Source organism: Lithobates pipiens, unplaced genomic scaffold, assembly GCF_037356315.1.
Source record: "Lithobates pipiens isolate NorthernLeopardFrog02 unplaced genomic scaffold, aLitPip1_a1.2 Scaffold_8, whole genome shotgun sequence".
NCBI classification, from domain to species: domain Eukaryota; kingdom Metazoa; phylum Chordata; class Amphibia; order Anura; family Ranidae; genus Lithobates; species Lithobates pipiens.
The window spans coordinates 505,315,758-505,338,614 of NW_027507903.1; the positions used below are offsets into that span (position 1 = coordinate 505,315,758).

Genomic DNA, 22,857 nt, shown 5'->3' on the forward strand with positions numbered 1-22,857 from the left:
ATGTTAAATCTTGGCCAAGCGCTCATTGTTTTGGTCACTAGCCAAGTTAGGAGTTGCTTTCTCAACATCTGTGTGGTGTTCACCATAAGGCCTTTCTCCAATTATCACTTGACCTTGCAGTTTCCAATATCTTAACAATTTTTTTTTTTTCCCCAAGTAATGTATGAATACTAAAAAACAAAGCAACTGAGGTTTGTTAGAAGTACCACTAGGGACCTGACAAAATGCCAACGTGTTTTAAAGCGGAACTCCAGCCTAACAGCTAAATACACAGTTAAAATGCATTAACAGGACTTGTCTGTCTTGCCCAAGAATGTTTTATTCTATCTATCCAGTCCTAAGATTTATACAGCCCTACAACAGGGTGTAGGCAGCATGGTGATTTGATTTTCTCTGCTGCCAAGCACAACTATACCGGCGTCCTGCCCCCAGCCTGTGATTTGATATTGGAGCAGCAACGGACTGATGATACTCAAATCTGCTGTCTTATCGGCACAGGTGAATGCAGCACACCTGATTGGCTCCAAGTCTGAGTGCTGCTGCACAGAGAATGCGAGGCTGAGATCTATACTAGTTGTATTCATAAACCTACGAATGGACTGTAATCAATATCTGCCTGGACTTCAGCTTTACAGACCTGGCATGATCATTCAGCAGGATGGGGACAGATTCAAGTGAAAACTCCTGATCCACATACTTGTTCCAGGTTAGTGCCTCCAGAGGCAGGTAAGGTCGGTGCACCAGAAGAAAAGTTTAGTGATGTCCTCCTACATTAACTTTCTTTAGTGCTGACAAGATAAAATACACTAAGGAAGTCATATTTTATCTTTTAGTTATCATCCATTGTAATCCAGTTTTTATCAATTTAGCATATTTGTGTTCATTTGACACTTCTGTTGTTAATCTGAAAAAGTTCTTGGATCTAATATGAAGTGATATTTCGAAATTGCAAAGTATATTACATTTTATGGATCAGTTACACCTGTACATCTATGTTCTTTGTATTTATTTCTGAATGACCTCTTGGTTACTCATATGTTTACATTCAGCAAGAACGGTTTGTATGTTGTATTTTAAAGGGAATGTATAGTTGCGGGACTAGTCTTAACTCCCTAGTTTAAAAAAAAAACAGTTCTAAGAGCTCAATAGCTCAAGCTGTCAATTACACATTAGTGAATACGTCAAGAGTGTCTCCTCTCCTCTCCTCTCCTCTTCTACCTTGTTCAGGTGGAGTTGTGCCAGTTTTAATTAGGAGAGCCAGAGATTGTATGAATTTGTATGCATTTAAAGCGGAGTTCCACCCTAAAGTGGAACTTCCGCTCATTGGAACCCCCCCCTCCGGTGCCACAGTTGGTGCAGATAGCTGTCTAAGACAGGTATTTGCACCCACTTCCGGGCATAGACTCCCATGGGAGTCTATGCATCTTCCTGTCCCGCTGTGCTGTCTGCTGGGACACACAATGATCCCAGAGACAGCACGGAGCATTCTCATTACGCTGTGCGACTCACGCATGCGCAGTAGGCAACCGGCAAGTGAAGCCGCAAAGCTTCACTTCCTGATTCCTTCACCGAGAATGGCGGCAGCAGCTGAGCGATTGATCGGCCTCGGCTGCCGACATTGCTGGACTCCAGGAAAGGTAAATGTCCATTTATTAAAAGTTAGCAGCTGCAGTATTTGTAGCTGCTGGCTTTTAATGTTTTTCAGGTGGACTCCCTCTTTAAGAATGGGCACTATTACATTTTTACTTGAAAAATAAAGATTTTCTTTATACTTTTTAGCTTTTTTTTTTTTTTTTTTTAAGTTTAAAAATCTAATTGCTGTCATACTATGATGGCTTCCCTTTTTAAAAGTGCAACGCTTCTTTTACCCTCCAACGGGTCAGACTGTGTGTGTTGCATGCTTTCTTGTAGATCATGTTCAGGTTAACAGCCATTATTTTCAGTTGTCAAGTGCACCATTATGTCATGCATGCTGTATTGACTGTTACCTCGTCAAGGAATGGCATGCACCGTTACCCAAGCAATTGTCTTGTCTGCTCGATTAGACTGCATGTATAGTTTGTTTTAATACTCTGCCTTATTCCATTTAAACTGGATAAACTAGAGGTGAATGGAGAAATATAGAAATCGAGAGCCAGTCTAGATTGGCAAGACACCCCCCCCAGTTCCTCTGTTACTGATGTGCGGTTTTGAGTTCCTTTTCTATGTGTTTCTTTGAATCGTTCACTAAGGGACTAGTGACACCACAGACATCATTGTGGATTCTTCATAAAAAGATGGAATGAAATATGGAGACTACTCAAGAGATCAAGCTTTGCTCAAAAATGAGCCTCAGCTGTCTTATTGGGACTGGCAAATTTGGCAGTGTTCCTGCATGGTCCTGACAGTACTACAGTCCCATTTGGGGATCCATCGGAGATCAGTGCAGCGAGGATGTTCTGAGCTTGGCGGATTATACTGTTTCCTCCTCCTCTTCTTCTTCTTCTTTTCTTCTTTTTTTTTTTTTTTTTTTTTTTTTAACTTTTTATAGAGGTGTTGCACAGACTCAAAATTCAATTCTGAGCTGCATGGTGAGAGACAGTGGATTGCCTTGTACTGCGCTGCACCGTCCAAGTGGTGGGACGGTGTTGGAATAGCCACTCGGTGTAGTCCTAGCACAGCCCTTAAATTCTGACTCCACTGACAAAAAAAAAAAAAAAAAATTTTAGTAACGTACTACATAACATTATTTGACATATCACTGCAGAGTGCACAGAACAGCACTGGAATTCTGGCAGGATGGACGAGTATTTTTTCGTACTTCTCAAAAAGCTATAAGAAAACATTTTCAGTGAACTTTTGGTTTATTGAACAGACCAAATAGGACCAAAAAAGATATATTCATTGTTTGGTTTTCCATATTTCTTCGCTCCTAAATCCTGATGGCCATATATTGGATTCATCATTTATTTAGGCAATTTTCTTTCGTTCATTGACTGACACAGCTCCAGTAATCTTTATTGTAGGGTTATTACGCCACCTTCAGGAGAGGACTAGGCAGCATGTAATACATGTGAAAACAGAACTTTACAGTTCCGCCCAGGGGGTGGTCCCTCTAGTAATAACCCCTCAGCCTGCTTCCTGCAGCTCAGTTTTTTTTTCTTCTGCCTAGTAAAGAAGGCTCCCTGCCTGGACCATTGGTCCTGGGGATTTTTTCTGGATTTTTGCCTTTTGCACAAGATTTTAAGATCCTGTGATCTGCTATCAACAACCGGCTGGGTGACAGGCTGGATAATATAGATCCCTGTAGTCTCCCCAGCCCGGCCATCGAGCGTGTGCAGTCCCTAGCTACGCACTGTGTCGGCCACGACATGCCCCTCGGGGGCTCCAGGGGCGGCCGGTGAGTGCAATGCTCCTGGGCACACATGACTGGACTACAGATGTCTTTGTCACAGTGTGCTGTGGCCAGCAGCCACCCCATACTGCTCAGGTCTGTGATGGGATGTCCCCAGCTTGTCCGGATGGCAAGTACAGCTCTTCCTGCCATTGAGCAACTGGGTATTCCCTGGGAGTTTTATTAGGGGCTCCCTCTCCTCTCCCTGTCCCTTTTTTACCCCCCCCCCCCCCCGTGGGGGATGCTGCATGACTGGGCTGCTGAGTGGTGTATGTCCCTGAGTTTTTCCTCCTCAGCGCTGATTCCTGTACCTCAGAACAGCGTGTCTTTTTGCTCTGGACACCTGTGAGCTGACACAGGCACCTGTAACAGCGCAGCACTCGGTCGGTGTGGTGAGCCCTGCGGTGGGGGCCCCTCAGTCTGCAGCAGCTAGTAGGGTAGGATTGAACACCTTGTCCTAAGTCCCCAAGACTGGCAGACAGGGTGGGTCAGCATGGCATCAGAAACTGTTTTTTCTTCCCCAGATCTCTCTTTTTTTCAACCGGCTCGTCTGCAAACAGTGCAGTGCCTTTGGACGCTTTGCCGGTGGTCCTTTAAATGTTCATTGCCAGGGTGGAGATGGTGTGTGGGCGCAAAGGTGGTAAACTGCCCCCCCCCCCCCCCCCCCCCGAGTTCTGACTCTGGACCGGCAGTGCCGGCCCCTGCTCTGTGTCAGAGGACTCTGACCGGGACCGATCGGACAGTGAGGATGATTCCCTGTCCAGGTCTGTGCAAGACAAAACGCTTGTTGGAGCACTTATCACAGCTGTGCATGATGCCCTGAAAATTCAGGATACAGAAGGATCCTCTGCTGAAGTAGCAGTCCCTTTTGGGTCCCATAAGCCAGCCCTTACACCTAAAGGTGTTTCCGTATCTGACTTATTTTGATAAGTTCATATACAAGAAATGGGGAAGCCCGCAATGGACCTTTTTGGTCCCAAAAAGAATGGCTGTGCATTAGCCCTTTTGAGGAGAGCCTTAAAAGGTGGGCTCCCCCGGTCGTGGACCCCCAGCGTCCAGGTTAAATAAAGTAACCACGATCCCGGTAGAAGGAACTCCTGGATTTAAGCACCCTACCAACAGGAAGGCCGAAGCAGTGGCCCGTTACCTGTTTACCGTGGTGGGGTCAGCGATACGACCAGTACTGGCCACAGCATGGTGTCGCAGACTCTTACTGAGTGGGCAAAACTATTGCACCGTTAATTGAAGCAGCAGGCCTATCCTGTCTGTGTGGAACTGGCAGACCAGTTGGTGCACAGCCTTAAGTGTGTGTGATGCAGCCCTGGATACGCTTCCCTTGCTCTCCGGAGCATCAGTGTCAACGGTGGTGCTGCGGCGCCTGATTTGGCTGAAATGCTGTACTGCGGACCAGGCATCTTTTTTTTTTTTTTTTTTTAAAAGCCTTGACGTATCTACCCTTCCTTGGGCTATTTGGAGCTTGGTTGGATGACATTGAGAATGTCGCATGTGAGAAGGGCACCTTGCTCCCACAGTCCAGGAAGAGTAAAGAGGCTTTTTCATCCACCCGGGACTTGAGCAAAACGCTCCCAGTCCAACAGGGTGACTACTGAGGGACAGAAGCGTCCCTTGACTCACATACCTATCAAGCCTGCGAACGAAAGTGCTACCGCATGAAGGTTTGCCCCCCCCCCCCGTCACTCCGATGGTGGGTGGCCTTCGGAAGTTTGCAGCCCCGTGGGCCTCTCGGCTGTCCGACCAATGGGTCTGCGAACTGATTTCATCGGGCTACAAGATAAGAGTTTCTCTTGGTCACCAAACAGATTTTCCCCCTCCAGCATACCCTTACTCTCGGCTCGCCGGGAGGCCCTGCTGGGGACAGTAAGGGACCTGCTAAGCCACGGGGTAATGGTGTCTGTTCCAGAAACTGAAAGGTTTCAGGGGTTCTATTCCAATGTATAGTCGCCAAAAAGGAAGGGGTACTTCCAATCTTGGATCTGAAAGCCCTCAATTGCTTTGTGAAAGTACAGAGGTTTAGAATGGAATCAGGTCGCTGCACTCCATCAGGGGAACTCCCTGGCGTCTTTGGACATCCAGGATGTGTACTTGCACATACCCATATGCCGCAGGCATCAGAGGTCTCTGCGATTTGCAGTAGGGGAAGACCAATACCTGTTTGTGGCTCTCCCCTCTGGCTTGGCTTTAGCACACACGAAGGTATTAGCTCCAATTTTGGCGTTGTTGCGACAACGCAGGATTGCAATTGTGGGTTAACTAGACTATCTCCTTCTGAGAGCAGCTTCCGCCTCAGAATTAAAGGAGAATGTGGCCATCACCATACAAACCCTGCAGGAATTTGGGTGTTGAACCTCAAAAAGTTGGTTCTTGTGCCGACTTGGCGCCTGGAGTACCTAGGCTTACTGCTGGACTCCGTGGAAGCGAGTTTTTCTCCCTTCAGACAAACTACAGACTCTCAGGACCACGGTGAAGCTGTTAAGGAACCGCAGGTGGTAGTCGCTGCGCTTCTGCATGCGAGTCCTGGGCCTCATGGCGGCCTCCTTCGAGGCGGTACCGTACACCCAATTTCACACCAGAGTCTTTCAGAAGGAGATATTGACAAAGTGGGATGAATCTCCGTTATCCCCGGATCGACAGATTCAGGTGAACCAGTTAGTCAGGGATTCCCTTCTCTGGTGACTGAGATCTCCGGCTCTTCAGTCTGGGAAGTCGTTCCTACCTCTGCATTGGACAGTAATCGCAACAGATGCAAGCCTGACTGGCTGGGGTGGAGTACTGGGAGTACAGTCGACCCGGGGCCTCTGGTCGAGGAGGAATCCAAGTTTCCAATCAATGTGCTCGAACTTCAAGCGATCAGGCTATGCCGCTCCACATGGTCGTTGAGACTTTGAGGGCGTTCGATCAGGATCCAGTCCGACAACTCCACGGGGGTGGCATATGTCAGCCATCGAGGAACAAGAAGCTCGGCTGCAGCACGAGAGGTCGCTCGCATCCTCCCCTTCAGTGGGCAGAGCGGCATGTACCGGCCCTGTCGGCCATATACATCCCAGGAGTATAAAACTGCCAGGCGGACTATCTAAGTCACCAGTTGATGGACCCAGGAGAGGAGTTGTTGCATCCAGAGGTGTTCAGGCTTCTTTACCTGTGGTGGGGCACACCAGATGTGGATCTCCTGGCCTCTCGGCTCAATCGAAAGGTGCAGCGGCTCGTATCCAGGACAAAAGATCCTTGGGCGGACGCATCAGACGCTTTGGTGGCTCTGCGGGAGCAGTACCGACTGATTTTACGCCTTTCCTCTGCTAGAACTGTTACCATGTCTGCTCCGCAGAGTGAAGGCCGAGGGAATTCCAGTGATACTGATTGGCCTCAGCGTCCTTGGTACACCGACCTAGTATGCCTGGTGGACGTTCCCTGGCGGTTACCGATGCGAGAAGACCTTCTGTCACAAGGTCCTATTCTCCATCCTGCTTTACCGTCACTGGTTTTAACGGCATGGCTGTTGAAAGCCAAGTGCTAAGGAGCCACGGCCTGTCTGATTCGGTGACTACAACTATGTTGAGGGCATGAAAATCTTCTTTTCGGAAGATATTCCATCGTACATGGAAGGCTTATATCTGTGTGAGGAGATGGGGTGGTGTGTGTGCACTTATTCGGTTTCCAGGAACCTGCTGTTCCTACAGCGAGGAGTAGACCAGAAGCTGGCTTTAAGCACCATCAAGGGACAGATATCAGTCTTGGCTGTCTTTTTTTTTTTTTTTTTTTTCCGGCAACCCCTGGTGAGCACCTTTTTGTACAGGGGACCAGCATGTAGTCCCTCCGGTGTGTCCACCCTTGCCTCCGTGGGATCTGAACCTGGTGCGATCGGTGCTTCAGAAACCGCCGTTTAAGAACCTCAGGGAAATTCCCTTATTGACTTTCTCAGAAAGTGGTCTTCCTAGTGGCCATTACATCGGCCAGGAGCGTTTTGGAACTGGCGGCTTTGTCTTGCAAGTCACCCTATCTGGTTATCCACATTCTTTTCTACCGAAGGTGGTTTTGGCTTTTCACCACAATGAAGACATTGTGTTACCATCTGTCTCCTAAACCGACACATCATAAGGAGGTGGCCCTCAATTCCCTGGATGTGGTCCAGGCTCTAAGGGTATATCTGTCTACCACGGCTTCCTTTTGGAAGTCAGACTCTGTTCGTTTCGGTAGCTGGTCCGAAAAAGGATTGGCGGTCTCGTCATCCATGATTTCCAGGTGGCTCAGACAGGTTGTGGTCCAGGCTTATGCCTTGAAGGGATGGGTGCCCCCCTTTCCTGTCGCAGCCCATTCCACCAGGGCAATTGGGACCTCTTGGGCTTTCTGACATAGTGTCGGTCACTCAAGTGTGTAATAATAAGGCGGCGACTTGGTCGTCCATTCACACTTTAACAAAGTTCTACAAAGTGGATGTAAGTGTGTCTTCTGATGCCCGCTTTGGCCGCAAAGTTTTGCAGGCGGCTGTGTAATATTGCAATTTTACACTTTCTTCTCAAGAAAAAAGTTACCCTTTTTTTGAATGTTAATGCACTCTGATGCATATGTTGACCGCAAGTTCTGATGCGGTTGGTTCAGATGGTGGCTCCCTAATGGGGGAGTCACCACCTCTGGTTGTGGGTGAAGTTTTATGTTGCTGTTTCCACCCCTTGTTATGACACTGCTTGGGGACATCCCTACAGTCAAGATTACTGGAGCTGTGTCCGTCAATGAACAAAAGAGAAAATAGGATTTTTGTACTCACCGTAAAATCCTTTTCTCTGAAGTTCATTGACTGACACGGCACCCTATCCTCCTATTGGTTTACTTTATACTCCTGATTGATGTACTGAGCTGCAAGAAGCAGGCTGAGGGGTTATTATCAGAGGGACCACCCCTGGACGGAACTGTAAAGTTCTGTTTTCATATGTATTACATGTTCTGCCTGGTCCCCTCCTGAAGGTGGTGTAATAACCCTACGGTCAGCAGCTACAGATACTTTAGCTGCTAACTTTTACTATATGAACACTTGCCTGTCCAGGGATCCCACAATGTCGGCAACCCCAGCGGCAGAGGAAGGAGGGGGCCGAAATTCCAAGAAATCAGGCCAGTCTCCCGGAAGTGGTGAAGGGGACCTATCAAACAGGTTCTCCTCCCCTTAAGGTGCCAAATGTGACACCAGAGGGGTGGAGGAAGCAATTAAGCATAAGTTCCACTTTTGGGTGGAACTACGCTTTAATGTCTGTTTTTGTCATTGCTATTTTGTACTACTTTATTGGTTTAACCACTTTCAGACCGGACCATTTTGCTGGTCAATGACCAGAGGTCTTTTTACAATTTGGCACTGCGCTGCTTTAACTGGTAATTGCGCGGTCATGCAATGTTGTACCCAAACAAAATTTGCGTCCTTTTCTTCCCACAAATAGAGCTTTCTTTTGATGGTATTTGATTGCCTCTGCGATTTTTATTTTTTGCGATATAAACGTAAAAAAATTATATTTTCTACTTTTTGTTGTTAGAAAAATCCAATAAACTCAATTTTAGTCACACATTTAGGCCAAAATGTATTCAGCCACATGTCTTTGGTAAAAAAAAGTCAATAACTGTATATTGGTTTGCGCAAAAGTTGTCACATCTACAAACTAAGGTACGTTTTCTGGAATTTACGCAGCTTTTAGTTTATGACTGCCTATCTCATTTCTTGAGGTGCTAAAATGGCAGGGCAGTACAAAACCCCCCCAAATGACCCCATTTTGGAAAGTAGACACCCTAAGGAAATTGATAAGAGGCATGTTGAGCCCATTGAATATTTTTTTTTTTTTTGCCTTTGTGTAAAAAAAAAAAAAAAAAAAAAAAAAAAAGTTGTCACTAAATGATATATTGCTCACACATGCCGTGGTTATATGTGGAATTGTTCCCCAAAATACATTCTGCTGCTTCTCCTGAGTACGGGGATACCACATGTGGTCGACTTTTTGGAAGCCTAGCCGCGTACGGGGCCCCGAAAACCAAGCAGCGCCTTCAGGATTTCTAAGGGCATACATTTGTAATTTCACTCCTCACTACCTATCACAGTTTTGAAGGCCATAAAATGCCAAGATGGCACAAAACCCCCACAAATGACCCCATTTTAGAAAGTAGACACCCCAAGCTATTTGCTGAGAGGCATGTTGAGTCCATGGAATATTTTATATTTTGCCACAAGTTGCGGGAATATTACAAACTTTTTTTTTTTTTTTTTTTCACAAAGTTGTCACTAAATGATATATTGCTCACACATGCCAGGGGCATATGTGAAATGACACCCCAAAATAAATTCTGCTGCTTCTCCTGAGTACGGGGATACCACATGTGTGGGATTTTTTGGGAGCCTAGCCGCGTACGGGGCCCGAAAACCAAGCACTGCCTTCAGGATTTCTAAGGGTGTAAATTTTTGATTTTACTCCTCACTACCTATCGCAGTTTTGAAGGCCATAAAATGCCAAGATGGCACAAACCCCCCCCCCCCCCCTAAATGACCCCATTTTGGAAAGTAGACACCCCTAAATTTAGGGGTACACTAGTGAGACTCACAGGTAAAAAAGCACCTAGGCTGTCAGCGACTGTATCAAAACGCTACAAAAAAAACTGTTAGCGATCGCAGGGATCAGGCCTGACTCTGCGAACGCTGCAGTTATGTGTGTTGTGTTTTGTAAGTGACAGTGATTGATCGATACTGCACTTGGGTGGTCTGGGCTTGGCGGAGGGGCTAAACGCAGGTGCTAGCAGGTATCTGGGCTGATCCCGCTAACAATACGTTTTGGGAAACCTAAACTGCTGGCGACGCTAATATAGATCTGATCAGATACTATATTACTAAGGGAGGTGTATGCTTTGTGCGTGGGTGTTAGCGGTACTGGCACTAACCTGACGCTGCCTGGGGCGACGCAGACCTTATCTGACCCTCAAACTTATATCACCCGGCGGGTGGTCAGGGGGGTTAAACCTTTATTGGGTAATAATTGGCGGGTGCCCTGAAACTATAAAAAAAAATAACTAACCAACCAGCGTCACCTGTAACAGTTATATGGTGATCACTGGTGAAAGGGTTAACTAGGGGGCAATCAGGGGGCTTTATGCGGTAGTATATGGGGGTCCCTGGAGCTATAAAAAGCTGCGGCGAACCTAAATACCTACCTGCCTAACTAGCGTCACTTGTGACACTAATACAGCGATCAGAAAAACGATCGCTTATTAGGCTGGGTTCACACTGGAGCGATGCGGGAACGCCACGAATCTGCGGCGGGTTCCCGCATCACACTGCCCTATGCGAACTGCTGGGAGTGTCAGTGAAATGTTAATGACACCCCCAGATCAGTTCGCACATCGCAGTGCGATCTGCAAACTCGGACAGGAATCGGATCGCATGGTGTGAACACCCATGCGATCCGATTCTGCTGCGGACCAAAAAAAGGGTCCCGTGCGAGTTTGCGGCGGGTGCGACGCGATTCAGCCATACTATCTGTATGGCTGAACTCGAATCGCACAGAGATCGGATGTGATTTGCACTGCAGTGCGGTGCGAATCACATCCGTTCTCATAAACCGCTGCAATGTGAACCCAGCCTTAGTGACACTGGCGACGGGGGGTTATCACGGGGTTAAACCTTCATTGGGGGTGTTAGGGGGTACCTTAGAACTAAAGGGGGCTAACCCTAACTGCCCTAACAGTTATTACAGTCACAAATGACACCAATGCAAAAAAAATAAAAAATAAAAATAAAATGCAATTGGTGTCACTGTGATTGGGGGGGTGAAAGTGTGCCTGGCATGTTCTACTGTGTAGTGTAGTGTTGGTGCAACTCACCGATCCTCTCTCCTCGGTGCCGGAACGAAAAATACCGACACGGAGGTGAGATTACATCACTTCCTCTGCCTGTGTTTACATTACAGGAGAGGAAGTGATGTCATGCTGCACTTCCATTCGTCAGGAGCCATCGCGAGGGGGTGGCCATGAATGAATGGCCGCCCCCTCATCCCGGATCGCTCCTGAACAGATTCCGACCGCCGCTGGCACCGAGGGGGGCCCGTTCAGGCCCCCCACCTGCGGGAAGGCAAGGACGTACAGGTACGCCCATATGACTGCCCGTGCCATTCTGTCGACGTACATCGTCGTGCGGCGGTCGGCAACTGGTTAATATAAAGATTCTGGGGAAATGTGATACATTACCCTTAAATTTCACAAAATATTTGTACCTCAAGATTTTCTGTCCCTGTGCTGGACTCTGTCAGTTCATTTTGTGTCCACCTAGAAACTTTTAAATTCTCTTTTGAAGAACGCTTTCTCTGTGACTGTACCAGTTTAATATATAGGGATAGTTGTGCTGGAAACCACTCAAAGCATTGAGGTTTTTTCTTTCCTGGTTCAGAAATGTGTGTCTTTCAGTTAACATGAATACTTTGACTTTTCCCCACTCAAGTGCCAAGAGTATGGGGGGGCTTGAGTTCCTTCCGACGTTTTTTGCCCATTCTCTACAGTCATTAACGTATTCTTTTTATCTCTTTAGTGAAGAAGAGGAGGAACTGGCATAGACACGACTATACAGAGCCCGATGATGGGACAAAGCCAGTTCAAGCCGGAACAAGAAACTTTGTACAACAGCTGCGAGCACGGTCTTTTCCAAGGTTCGTGTCTTTCTTAGTGAGTGGATATGCCATCAGATCCTTCCCTCTGGAAATTAATCTGAGAGCTTGGTCATTAGGAACCACAAGATTTCTTGCAGGAAGAAATTTTGGAATGTCAGCATACCAATTTTTTTTTTTTTTTTTGTAGCGCCGACGAGATCATTTTGCGGATGAATGGCAGCCAACTTACACAGAGGTACCTGGAGAAACATGGATTCAACCTTCCAATTATGGTGCCACAGTTAGATGATCTGGGCCTCAGACTGCCGCCTCCAACTTTTTCTGTAATGGACGTAGAACGCTATGTTGGTAAGATGACGCTTCTGTTATTTTAGTAGAGCTTGGTATCGTTTCTCATGCTTGTGTTTTAATCTTGGTCAGCTACCCATGATCCATACCACTTGCCTTTTGAGGATAGCCATGGCCTTAAAGTCCAAGTTAAACAGAGAGCTTTGATCATGTGGTCTTGTAATGCATTGGATTTTTTTAATTTTTTTTTCCAGCAGTGGTTGTCTGCTTGAAGCTCAAACCCTGGAGAGAAAAAAATCAATTCTCTATGGTTCACATCTCCACTCCAAGTCGCCTGAAGCTCAAAAAACTTCTGGAGCTTTTTGCAGCTCAAATTGGACAGATTTAAAGCGGTAGTAAACCTGCTAATGTGGTGTTTTTTTTTTTGTTTTTGTTTTTTTACTACCTGCAAAGCAAAAGGCATAATGAGCTAGTATGCACCGCATACTAGCTCATTATGAAATACTTACCTTAGATCGAGGCCCCGACATCTGGCCCGATCCACTCCGAGGGAGCGGACATGCCCCCTCAGCGTTTCTTCCGGGTATCGCGGATCCGGCGCTGTGAGTGGCCGGAGCCGCGATATCGTCACTCCCGCGCATGCGCGCGGGAGATTTCATCCCGGCCGAGTCGCGCCACTGCCGGACTTTCAGCAGAGAATCCCCTTGTGCGCATGCGCCGCTGCAGTCAGCAGCGCATACAGAGTGGAATATCTCCTAAACCGTACAGGTTTATGAGATTTTTTTTTTTTACCTACAGGTAAGCCTTATTATAGGCTTTCCTGTAGGTAAAAGTAAAAAAAATGAGTATACAACCGCTTTAAACATTTTTGCCACGTTTTTATTCACAGAATGGAAACGTGTCATTTGAACATTTTTTGTGAGATTTTCTACCCAAATAAAAAAAAGTAAATAGTAAAAATATATAAATTTCATGTAAAATAAAAATCATTGTAAATATGTAATACATGAAAAATAACCCTCAACCTTAATATTAAATTAATAATGTATATAATACACATTTTTTTTTTTTTTGGCGGGGGGGTGTATTGGGAACAAAACTCCCTGAAAAAAAGATGTGTGCTTCAAACTATCCTTCTTATTGTATGTAAGGCGCTGTAGTTTGCTGTGATTGGAAAGGCTGACCAATAGAACCAGGTTTTACAGAACCATTCTTCAGTATGGTTCACTTCTGCCATTAGATCCACCATAGTTCTAATGTCATGTATCTTATCAATAAACTAGTTGGCGGGTGGAAAGCAGGCTTTTGCCGCAGTGAGATGATGTACATGTAGAGGGACTTCTTGTAATGTTTGAGGAACATTGGTGTCAAAGGAGGGCGGCAGCAGTGTCTCCCCCAACCAAACACCAGTTAGACAAAATCACAGATATTGGGAAATCCCAAAAGATATGTAGGAAGAACCTTTTAATGATTTTATCATCTCCAGCAAAGTTTGTGAGAAATTCTAGATATGGAGGATTTGTATGAGTTGCAGTATTCCATCCCCCCCCCCCCCCCCCCCAAAGTCACATTTGGGTCCCTTTCCCAAAGGGAAAGGAACGATGGTAAAAGGTGATCAGGAGGCTGAGAGGAGCTTATGAGAGACGTAACATCTGTGTTGAACAGCAAAATTTTCAAGGCAGTGTGGGAACGTGTTCCCTAAAGGCTGGAGTAAATGTCTCAGTTGCATGGCTTGTCACTGTGGCAAGGGGGGGGGGGGGGGGGATTCAGACATCTGTTGAATTTCTGATATGGTTTCAAGTCCAGTTGGTGTTTGAAAATGTTGTCAAATTGAGTTTTTAAGGCGATTAAAAGTTTTGGCCACCAGACCAGAGACAAATCAAATTTGGGGTGACCAATAACTTGGGTCATGCCCAAGGGGGGTAGTTGTTTCGAAGCAAGAAACTTGTTCTTCAGAACATCTCGTCGAGTAACACTGGTCAATGGATGTGAAGTCTGAACTGTGGAGGTAAATCATTTAGAAGCCACAGGAGGCAGTAAAGTGGGGCAGGGGACATGGCCTGCTTCATCTGGATCCCTCTTTTAATCTGGTGGGCTGTACACCAGTCAAGGACCCATGTCATATGTACCGGTCTAATGATATGTTAAGTTATCCGAAAAAGTCCTATACCCCTCCCCACCGCAGTTTAACCTGTGACAGAAGAGATGAATTCAAGTGATGGTTTGCAAAAGGTATTATTACTGCAACGTTCTTTAGCAGTTTCCTGCTTTGCCTTGTCAGGATAACTTCTATGAAGTTAACTTGTGGTGTTGAGGTAGGCTAATATGAACCAAAAGGTCCCCTTCTCCGTTTGGGCATTGAAGATCTTCAGCAAAGTGTCAAAGACAGATGTGAAGCACATATGAGACATGATTAGACCGCGATGCCTGAACCGTATATTTTGCGGAAGACTGTCCCTGTGCGCCTGTTTAGTGGCATGACAGCATCTCTGTAGGATTAATCTGCAGTACGTGCTCCACTCATTCAGTGTTTTTGCCATGTTCCAGAATGCACAGAATTTTTAATCTGCTTTTGGCTGTTTTCCCATATTAATTTGGCTCACTTATTACGTCTGGAATGGGATCCCGACTCATACTTGTTTATCTGGACTTTATCGATGCAATTATTTTCAGCTTCAGCACGGGCACGGCTGTCATAAAAGCAGCAGATGGCTCAATGCCCATGGGTGAAGTGACACGCATTTTAATGTGTTTAGTCTGGGATGTGTGCAGATAGGTAAAAAGCTGCGTGGCAGGAGTGTGTAGGGGCTTCGGCGCCTCGGGAGAGCACAGATTATGTTGGTGTCGTTGAAACGATGCTTTGGTCTTTCCGTATCAAATGTCTTCATTTTATTTGGTAATCCCATGTTTTCAACTGTCTTGCACCTGCTCCGATTTACATTTTGTTGTGCTTAAGGGGAAACTTTTTTTGTGTGTGGGGATACATGCATGCATGCATATCATTTTTTTTTTTTTTTTTTTTTGTCTGTCCTTCACTCCTTATACATTTATCTATTAAAACACTTTCTTTTTACAAGTTGTAAATGTATGAGGGCAGCCATATTACCTCATTTATATATGCAGTCTGCCCTTCTTGCTTAGTAATCTTGCCCAGTAACTGCTTCTCGTGCAAAGTTATCCATACCAGGCTAGATTTCACTCATTCAGCATGCTGAAGAGTATGGATGAAGGCACCTCCACTGCTGGCTTTCTGTATTAAGACCGCTCCGGCTGCCTGAACAGTGTCTAATAGAATGCAGCCACTTCTCAACTCCAAAATTGTGGCTACAGGCTAAAGGAAAAAAAGCAGTGTCTAAAGTGGGGTTTCAGACATGCCAGATTGCCATGTTTTTTGGTCTTTGTGTTTTATTTATTTTTTATGCCAAATCCTTGCCATGCATCAAGGGCTGGGATTAAATTTACTCGGCTCTTTATTTTACATGGAATTTATCATATTCCGCAGAGATTACACCAGTGGGAATGTAAGGATACTCCTTTTTTCTGTATGTGAGACAGATGCAGGCACCCTGCATTGTTTGTCGCAAAGTGATTCCAGTATTAATACTATTAACACGGCATTTCCTCAGATATATACTGTATATCTTTAACTCCTATTACCTCATGGAAATTTATAGACCAAAACCTACTTTTGATTTATGAAAACAGTCAATATGCTTCTCCCATTTGAAAAATCAACATTGAGGGTGCCAAAATATTGGAGAAGATTAGTAAAATACATCAGCTTTGCACCTATACAATTTTGCACAGACACTCGGCTTGAGGTCACAGGCAGTATTTCATGCATTCTGGATACATTTCAGTTAGTGTCTGAACAATAGACCACAGGTGGAATTAAAGGATTGCCATATTTTACTACTGCCAAATGTTGGCCTAGTCGTTTCAGAGGCACATTTTTACCCGCGTTCTAGCAGGTTTTTTTTTTTTTTTTGTACATTTGTCATTGACATTTGATCTTTTTGTTGAGCTCTAGACATTGATGGGATGCAAGTGCATGCTATATGAAGGGATAGGTAAACTACTTTATACTTCAGTGATTTATCTGTTAAGGCTGTGATTAAAAAAAACGATAAATGCACAATCTCTCTTCCTCTACAGGCGGAGATAAGATTATCGATGTCATCGACGTGGCTAGACAAGCGGACAGCAAGATAAGGCTGAAAAATTTTGTGAAGTATTTTATGAACCCTGATCGACCCAAAGTATTAAACGTCATCAGCCTGGAGTTCTCTGACACCAAGTAAGTTGGTGTCGCTGGCCCTCAATGTGAACAAAATGAAAGCTGCTTTTACTGGCCAGTCTCCTTGAGTCCATATTTACTGTGGTGTGGAAAGATATTGTCCCACTTGTTTGTGGCAGATAGTAAAGTGTCTGTCTTGCTATTCCCTCCCGCGTCTTTCCTGGGATCTCCCATCCCACTGGAAGTTCCAATGGACCAGCCAGCACCTCCACTGGCTGATCATAGAGGCAAACTGAGACCAGATTGGCTCAGTTCGCCTCTAATGTAGGAACCTGGAAGCAATGCGAATGCATCACTTCCATTTTCCCCGGATGTAAACTGTGCCATTTTTTAAAAATGAACAGCATTTGATCACACCAATCTTGGTGTGATCAAATGTTTTTAAGGGCAGATCTGGGGTCTAATAGACTCCAGATCTCTCCATAAAAAGAGTACCTGTCACTGCCTTTGCTATTACAAGGGGTATTTATATTCCCTGTGATGACAATAAAAGTGGTGGAAAAAAATAGGTGTCAAAATCAACAGGATCAAATAAAATGCCCAGTGCTCACACACGCATTAACAGCAATCGTCCCACATGTGAGGTATTGCCACGAACGACTGAACAAGGTCAGTAGGTTCTAGCACCAGACCTGTGTAAATCTAAAGTGGTAACCTGTAAAAGCTTTTAAAGCAGCCCCTATGAATAGTAAAATTTGTTGCCGTTACATGGACGCTTGCAATTTTAAATCGTAACATGTTTGGTATCCACTCTATTGGTAATTACTCAGCGTAACATATTTTAATTAATTTTTAAACACTGCTCAAATGCCATGTGAAATAAAAAAAAAAAATGTAACACCCACCAATTCTCTAGGGCCTCTGTTTTTAAAAAAAATATAATTGGGGGTTCTAAGTATTTTTCTTGCAAGAAATACAAATTTTTACAAACAAAAGTGTCAGAAAAAAGGCCTGGTCTTAAAGTGGTTAATAACTGCTTCCTTTCAGGTGTCATCCAAACTCTTCCTTGAGGTTGCTAAGCAGAATTTTTTTTCCCCTCATTTTTGTGTTTTCAGGATGGCAGAACTAGTAAAAGTGCCGGACATCAGTAAAAAGCTTTCTTGGGTGGAGAACTACTGGCCTGATGACTCTGTCTTCACCAAGCCGTTCGTTCAAAAGTATTGTCTGATGGGGGTAGAGGACAGCTACACTGACTTCCACATAGACTTTGGAGGCACTTCTGTCTGGTATCACGTTTTGTGGGTAAGCATCTGACCAAAAAAAATTAAAGGTATTTGTTTAGACGTGGGTAATGGATAACTCTAACCCGCTTCGCTAGTAAGTCAAAACTCATGGCAGTATTCAACCTGACACCAAACATCTGTTTGTAAGCATTACACTTTTGTAGTCCTGGATAATTGGTGGTTGGCTCCCAGGGCATGCGGGGAAAAAATGTAAGATGCTTGCAACACCTGCTACTGTGCAGGTTTGTCAGTATATGATGACTGTTTACTACTAATTGATATACTTTAATGACCTGGAATGCTTTCTTTTGGATACATTTGGGAAGGGTTAAAACCCCTTCCAGTTTTTTGCCATCTGTTCCCTGTGGTGATATTTCCTAAAGTCAGTATAGAAAGTGAAAGGAAATCGCTACAAAATGAGGAATTTTCCTCAACAGTTGTCAGGTGTCCCCATTGAAAGATTTACTCATACCTCTTGTTCTATTGCGTTCCCATAATTTCTTTATCATACATCACAGGACACAGCCACAATCGCTGTATTGGTTATATAGGCACTTCTAGGTGATGGAAACTGGCACACCCTAGACAGGAAGTTTAGCTCCCTAATATAAGCCCTCCCCTTACTGGGAGTACCTCAGTTTTTTTTCACTAGTGTCTTAGGTGTTGGTCACGAGTAAAGATGTGCTGAGCTCCGCTGGAGGAATCTTTGGCTGGGGCAAGCCATGCAACTGTATCCATTCAAAGTGTCTTCCAGGCCTAATTGAATGTTACCTGGGCCTTGTGTCAGAAGAAACGAGGTTCTGCCTGTAACGCTTCTCTTTTTAGAGAACTGGACCCCAGGATACAGTGTTGTGTTTTTCAGCCATATTTCCTGCCCAAGAGTGTGGATCTCCTGATATAAAAGGTCCCCAGTTCCTGAAGGTTTTTTAAGAGCCCACAGTGAGTGGTGAAGATTGGGTCTATTTGGTTTATCACAGAACCTTGCAGCCGGATAAGATTCCTAAGGAATTTTTCTAATTCTTGTGTGTTTTCCCCTTTAAGTAAATATGTCATGCCTAAAGTCTCCACTGTGAGCTGTCAAGAGCATGTACCTGATTCCATGCTTGTCAGTCTTGCTCTGTGTCACAAGCTTCCTCTGAGCCCAAGCTCCAGGTAGGCTGTGGGAAGGTTTTTGTCTTTGGAATGTCTCCCCACAGCTTCTTTTCAGCAAAGAGGGCATGGGTGAGTCGGCGGTATGCCATGCCGCTGCCACTGCCATTACAGCGGCTCTCCATCCACCAGCTCTACTCCTCTCCTCCACCCCAGCCCCTCATCACATGCGATCTGCTCAGATTGGAGTCCCCGCTCGCGCGGGAAAGACTTTTGGGGGGGAAAAAGGGGGGGGGGTGAAGTGGGTGGTCAGCGGAAGGGGGCGAGGCCCCAGCGCGCTTCAATGCCCACAACGTGGGCTATGCAAAGCTATAAGGGTGTACTTTTTGCAGGTGCATACAGCTAAAGGAGGGACACAGAGCAGATGGATGCCATGTGAGTGTGGGTGACACAGGCATTCCCAGGGCACGTTTACTTAGCATCAGACTGAGCCTTGATAGGAGCGGCAGTTGCTGGACTATTTTGCTCAGCAGTGGGTGCATTTCTGGTAGTACCTCTGCATTTGTGCTTAGCACTATGGCGGCACAGTGGTGTAGTGGTTAGCACTCTCGCCTAGCAGTACAAAGGGTCGCTGGTTCAAATCCCAACCACACCACAACAGTACCTGCCTGGAGTTTGCATGTTCTCCCTGTGCCTGCGTGGGCTTCCTCCCGGGTACTCCGGTTTCCTCCCACACTCCAAAGACAAGCAGATAGGTAAATTGGCCCTAGTATATGAATGGGGACCTTGGATTGTGGGCTCCTTGAGGGTAGAGACCGATGTGAGTGTGCAATGTACAGGGATATTGACAATTGTGGACACCTCACTCAGGTTGAACTGGATGGACTGGTGTCTTTATTCAACCTTACTAACTATGTAACTATGGGCAGAAGGGGAGGTACAAAATTGTTGGTGCATTCTCTTAATGAAATGGCCCGCTCCGCATTTAGTCAGAGCCTACATGACATGAGTCGGTTGAAAAGCCCACTTGTTTGGGTTCACTGAAGCCTCCTCAAGCTGTGCATGCTTTCTGTCGATTTATTGCTGGAAAAGCTTATATATTCTGAATGGGATCACCTAGATAAGCATTTTTTCCCTCCCAAAAAGTTTTCAACACTATCCTATGGAGGAAAAGTTTACTAAGCTGTGCGTATATACCAGCAATTGACGCTGCTATATCCTCTGTAAATAAGTTTGACTTGTCCTGTTGACAATGCTCAAATGCTTAGGGATCCAAAAGTTGGGATTCCTGTTAAACGTTGTTTTTCTTTGGCAGGTTCAGCAGCTCAAGTGGTGGCAATTGGAGTTCGTCAGTCCTTGTGAGAGACCATTTGAAAAGGGTGCTCAAGGTTTTCCCTGAACAGCAGGCCCAGGATTTAGACGAGCTTCCAGCGGCTTGGTGTTTTGCAATTGACGAGATCAGAGATTCTATCCTTCAGACCTCTTGCCTTTCGCTTGGATTGGTGCATATGCATAGAATCTTGGTTATAAAATTGGTCAGACGAAGCGCCATGCAAAAAGCTCCTGGCTGGTTTTCCTTTCTGTGGTAAAAGGCTGTTTGGGGATGATTTGGACAATTATATCCTAAAGATATCAATTGGGAAAAGTACCCTTTTTCCAGTTAACAAAAGGAGTAAACAACCCTCATTTAAATGGGCTCTTTCTCCAGTGCCAGGGGCATCAGCCTCCAGGCAGTCGCGATGGCCTCCACCGTCAGGTAAAACTGAGTTAACCCCAGGGACTAAAGAAGTCCTAGGTGGAAACCTACAAGACAGAACGCTAAAGTCACTTTATGAAGGGGCATCTCCGCTCCTTCGGGTCGGGGGGAGACTGCTACAGTTCTCAAGGGACTGGCAGGAGGATTTTCAGGACAGATGGATGTTTTACACAATAACTCTAGGTTACAAACTAGAGTTCCGAAACTTCCCATCTCCTTGATTCCTCAGATCAAATGTTCCCAAAGATCCTAAGAGAGTCTCTCCGATCGTTAGAATGTCTTTTGTTGCAAAAAGTGATCATGGTGGTTCCCATGGAAGAGCAGAGGTTGAGGATTTTCATGGTGCCAAAAACAAATGGAGATGTCGGACCCATTGTAGATCTCAAAGATCTAAACCGGTTCCTGAAAATTTGATCTTTTCGCATTGATTTAATCCAATCAGTAGTCTCCATCCTATAAGGTGGAGAACTTCTGGCATCAATCGACATCAAGGATGCATACCTGCATGTACCTATTTTCCCAGCTCGTCAGAAATATCTGCATTTTTGAAGTGGAGAAACGTAATTTTCAGTTTGTAGCTCTACCTTTCGGTCTAGCTACTGCACCTTGGGTGTTTACAAAGGTCCTGGCCCCTCCTCTGGCCAGATTAAGGACCCAGGGTATAACGATTATAGCTTACCTAGATGACCTGCTCTTGATAGACTGGTTGGTAGCCCACTTAGACCAAAGCTTAGTCACCACAGCATGTGCCGTGCATATAGGCAATCTTCATTCCAGGGGTAGAGAACTGTCAGATGGACTACTTGAGTCTCTAGCAGTTGTTCCCGGGGGAATGGTCCCTTCACCCCGACATATTCCTGGCTATATGCAAAAGATGGGGATCCTGAACGTAGATCTGTTTGCGTCCAGGCTCAACAAGGTCAACAACTTTGTGTCAATAACAAGGCATCCACTCACATGCGTAACAGATGCTTTGGTGACCTTGTGGGATCAGTTGTCACTGATTTATGCATTCCCTCCTATTCTGCTGCTACCACGACTTCTTTGCAGGATCAAGCAGGAAAAGATGTCGGTAGTTCTTGTGGCCCAGAAGGTCTTGGTATGCTGAAATAGTAAAGATGGCGGTAGGGGCCCAATGGACCCTACCACCGAGTCCAGACCTGCTATCGCAGGGACCAGTGTTCCATCCTACCTTGCAAACGCTAAATTTAATGGTTTGGCTATTGAAACCCACATTCTGAAGAATCGTGGGCTTTCAGGCTCAGTGATGTCTACCTTGATTAATGTAAGGAAGTATGTAGTACGGAAGGCATATGTTTCCTGGTGCGAATCCAGGGGTTGGCATCCCAGAAAGTATGTAATTTGTAGAATCCTTGCCTTTCTGCAAATTGGGTTAGAAATGAAGCTGGCCTTGAGTACTATCAAGGGTCGGGTCTCGGCCTTATTGGTATTGTTTCAATGTCAGCTTGCTTTGCATTCTTTGGTCCTAACCTTTATACAGGGGATAATGCAGCTTAATCCACCGGTTAGAGCACCCCTGAACCCTTGAGACTTGAATTTAGTTCTGTCGGCATTACAGAAACAACCTTTCTGAGCGTATACAACATATTCCCTTGGTCCTTTTTGACAAGGAAGCCAGTTTTTCTGGTAGCCTTTTCTTCTGCAAGAAGGGTATCAGAATTGGGGGCTCTTTCTTGTAAAGAGCAATATTTAATCATCCACAAGGATAGAGTAGTATTGCGTCCTCATCCTAGCTTTCTACCGAAGGTGGTTTTCAGATTTTCAACTAAACCAGGATATTCTGCCTTAATTTTTTTCAGAACCCGGTTCTATGGAAGAAAAATCGCTACATTCTCTGGATGTAGTGACAACGGTCAAAATCTATTTGGAGGCGACTGCTCAGATTCGGAAAACTGATGTTTTGTTTGTATTGCCTGAAGGTCCTAAATGACAGGCAGCGTCGAAATCTACGATTTGCTAAGCGGATTCGGCAAGTAATTATTCAAGCTTATGGTCTGCACAGTAGAGTTCCACCAGAGCTGTTAGTGCTTTGTGGGCAGTGAATCAGGCCTCCATAGCTCAAATCTGCAAATCCACAACTTGGTCTTCAGTCTATACATTCACCAGATTCTATCATGTGGTTGTAAGAAGGTATGAGGCTATTGCCTTTGGGTGCAGTGAGCTGTAGGCGG

At 45.4% G+C, this 22,857-nt stretch overlaps 1 protein-coding gene across 2 annotated transcripts in view; it reads left to right on the plus strand.

The window, feature by feature from the left end:
• The window catches only part of KDM7A (lysine demethylase 7A), a 136,989-nt gene that overhangs the window by 77,531 nt on the left and 36,601 nt on the right, over positions 1-22,857 (plus strand). For both annotated transcript variants that reach the window (XM_077469291.1, XM_077469292.1), the window contains exons 3-6: positions 11,934-12,051; positions 12,200-12,360; positions 16,456-16,597; positions 17,653-17,839. In XM_077469291.1, the coding sequence (XP_077325417.1) occupies positions 11,934-12,051; positions 12,200-12,360; positions 16,456-16,597; positions 17,653-17,839 (608 nt within the window). The remainder of the gene's footprint in view (positions 1-11,933; positions 12,052-12,199; positions 12,361-16,455; positions 16,598-17,652; positions 17,840-22,857) is intronic.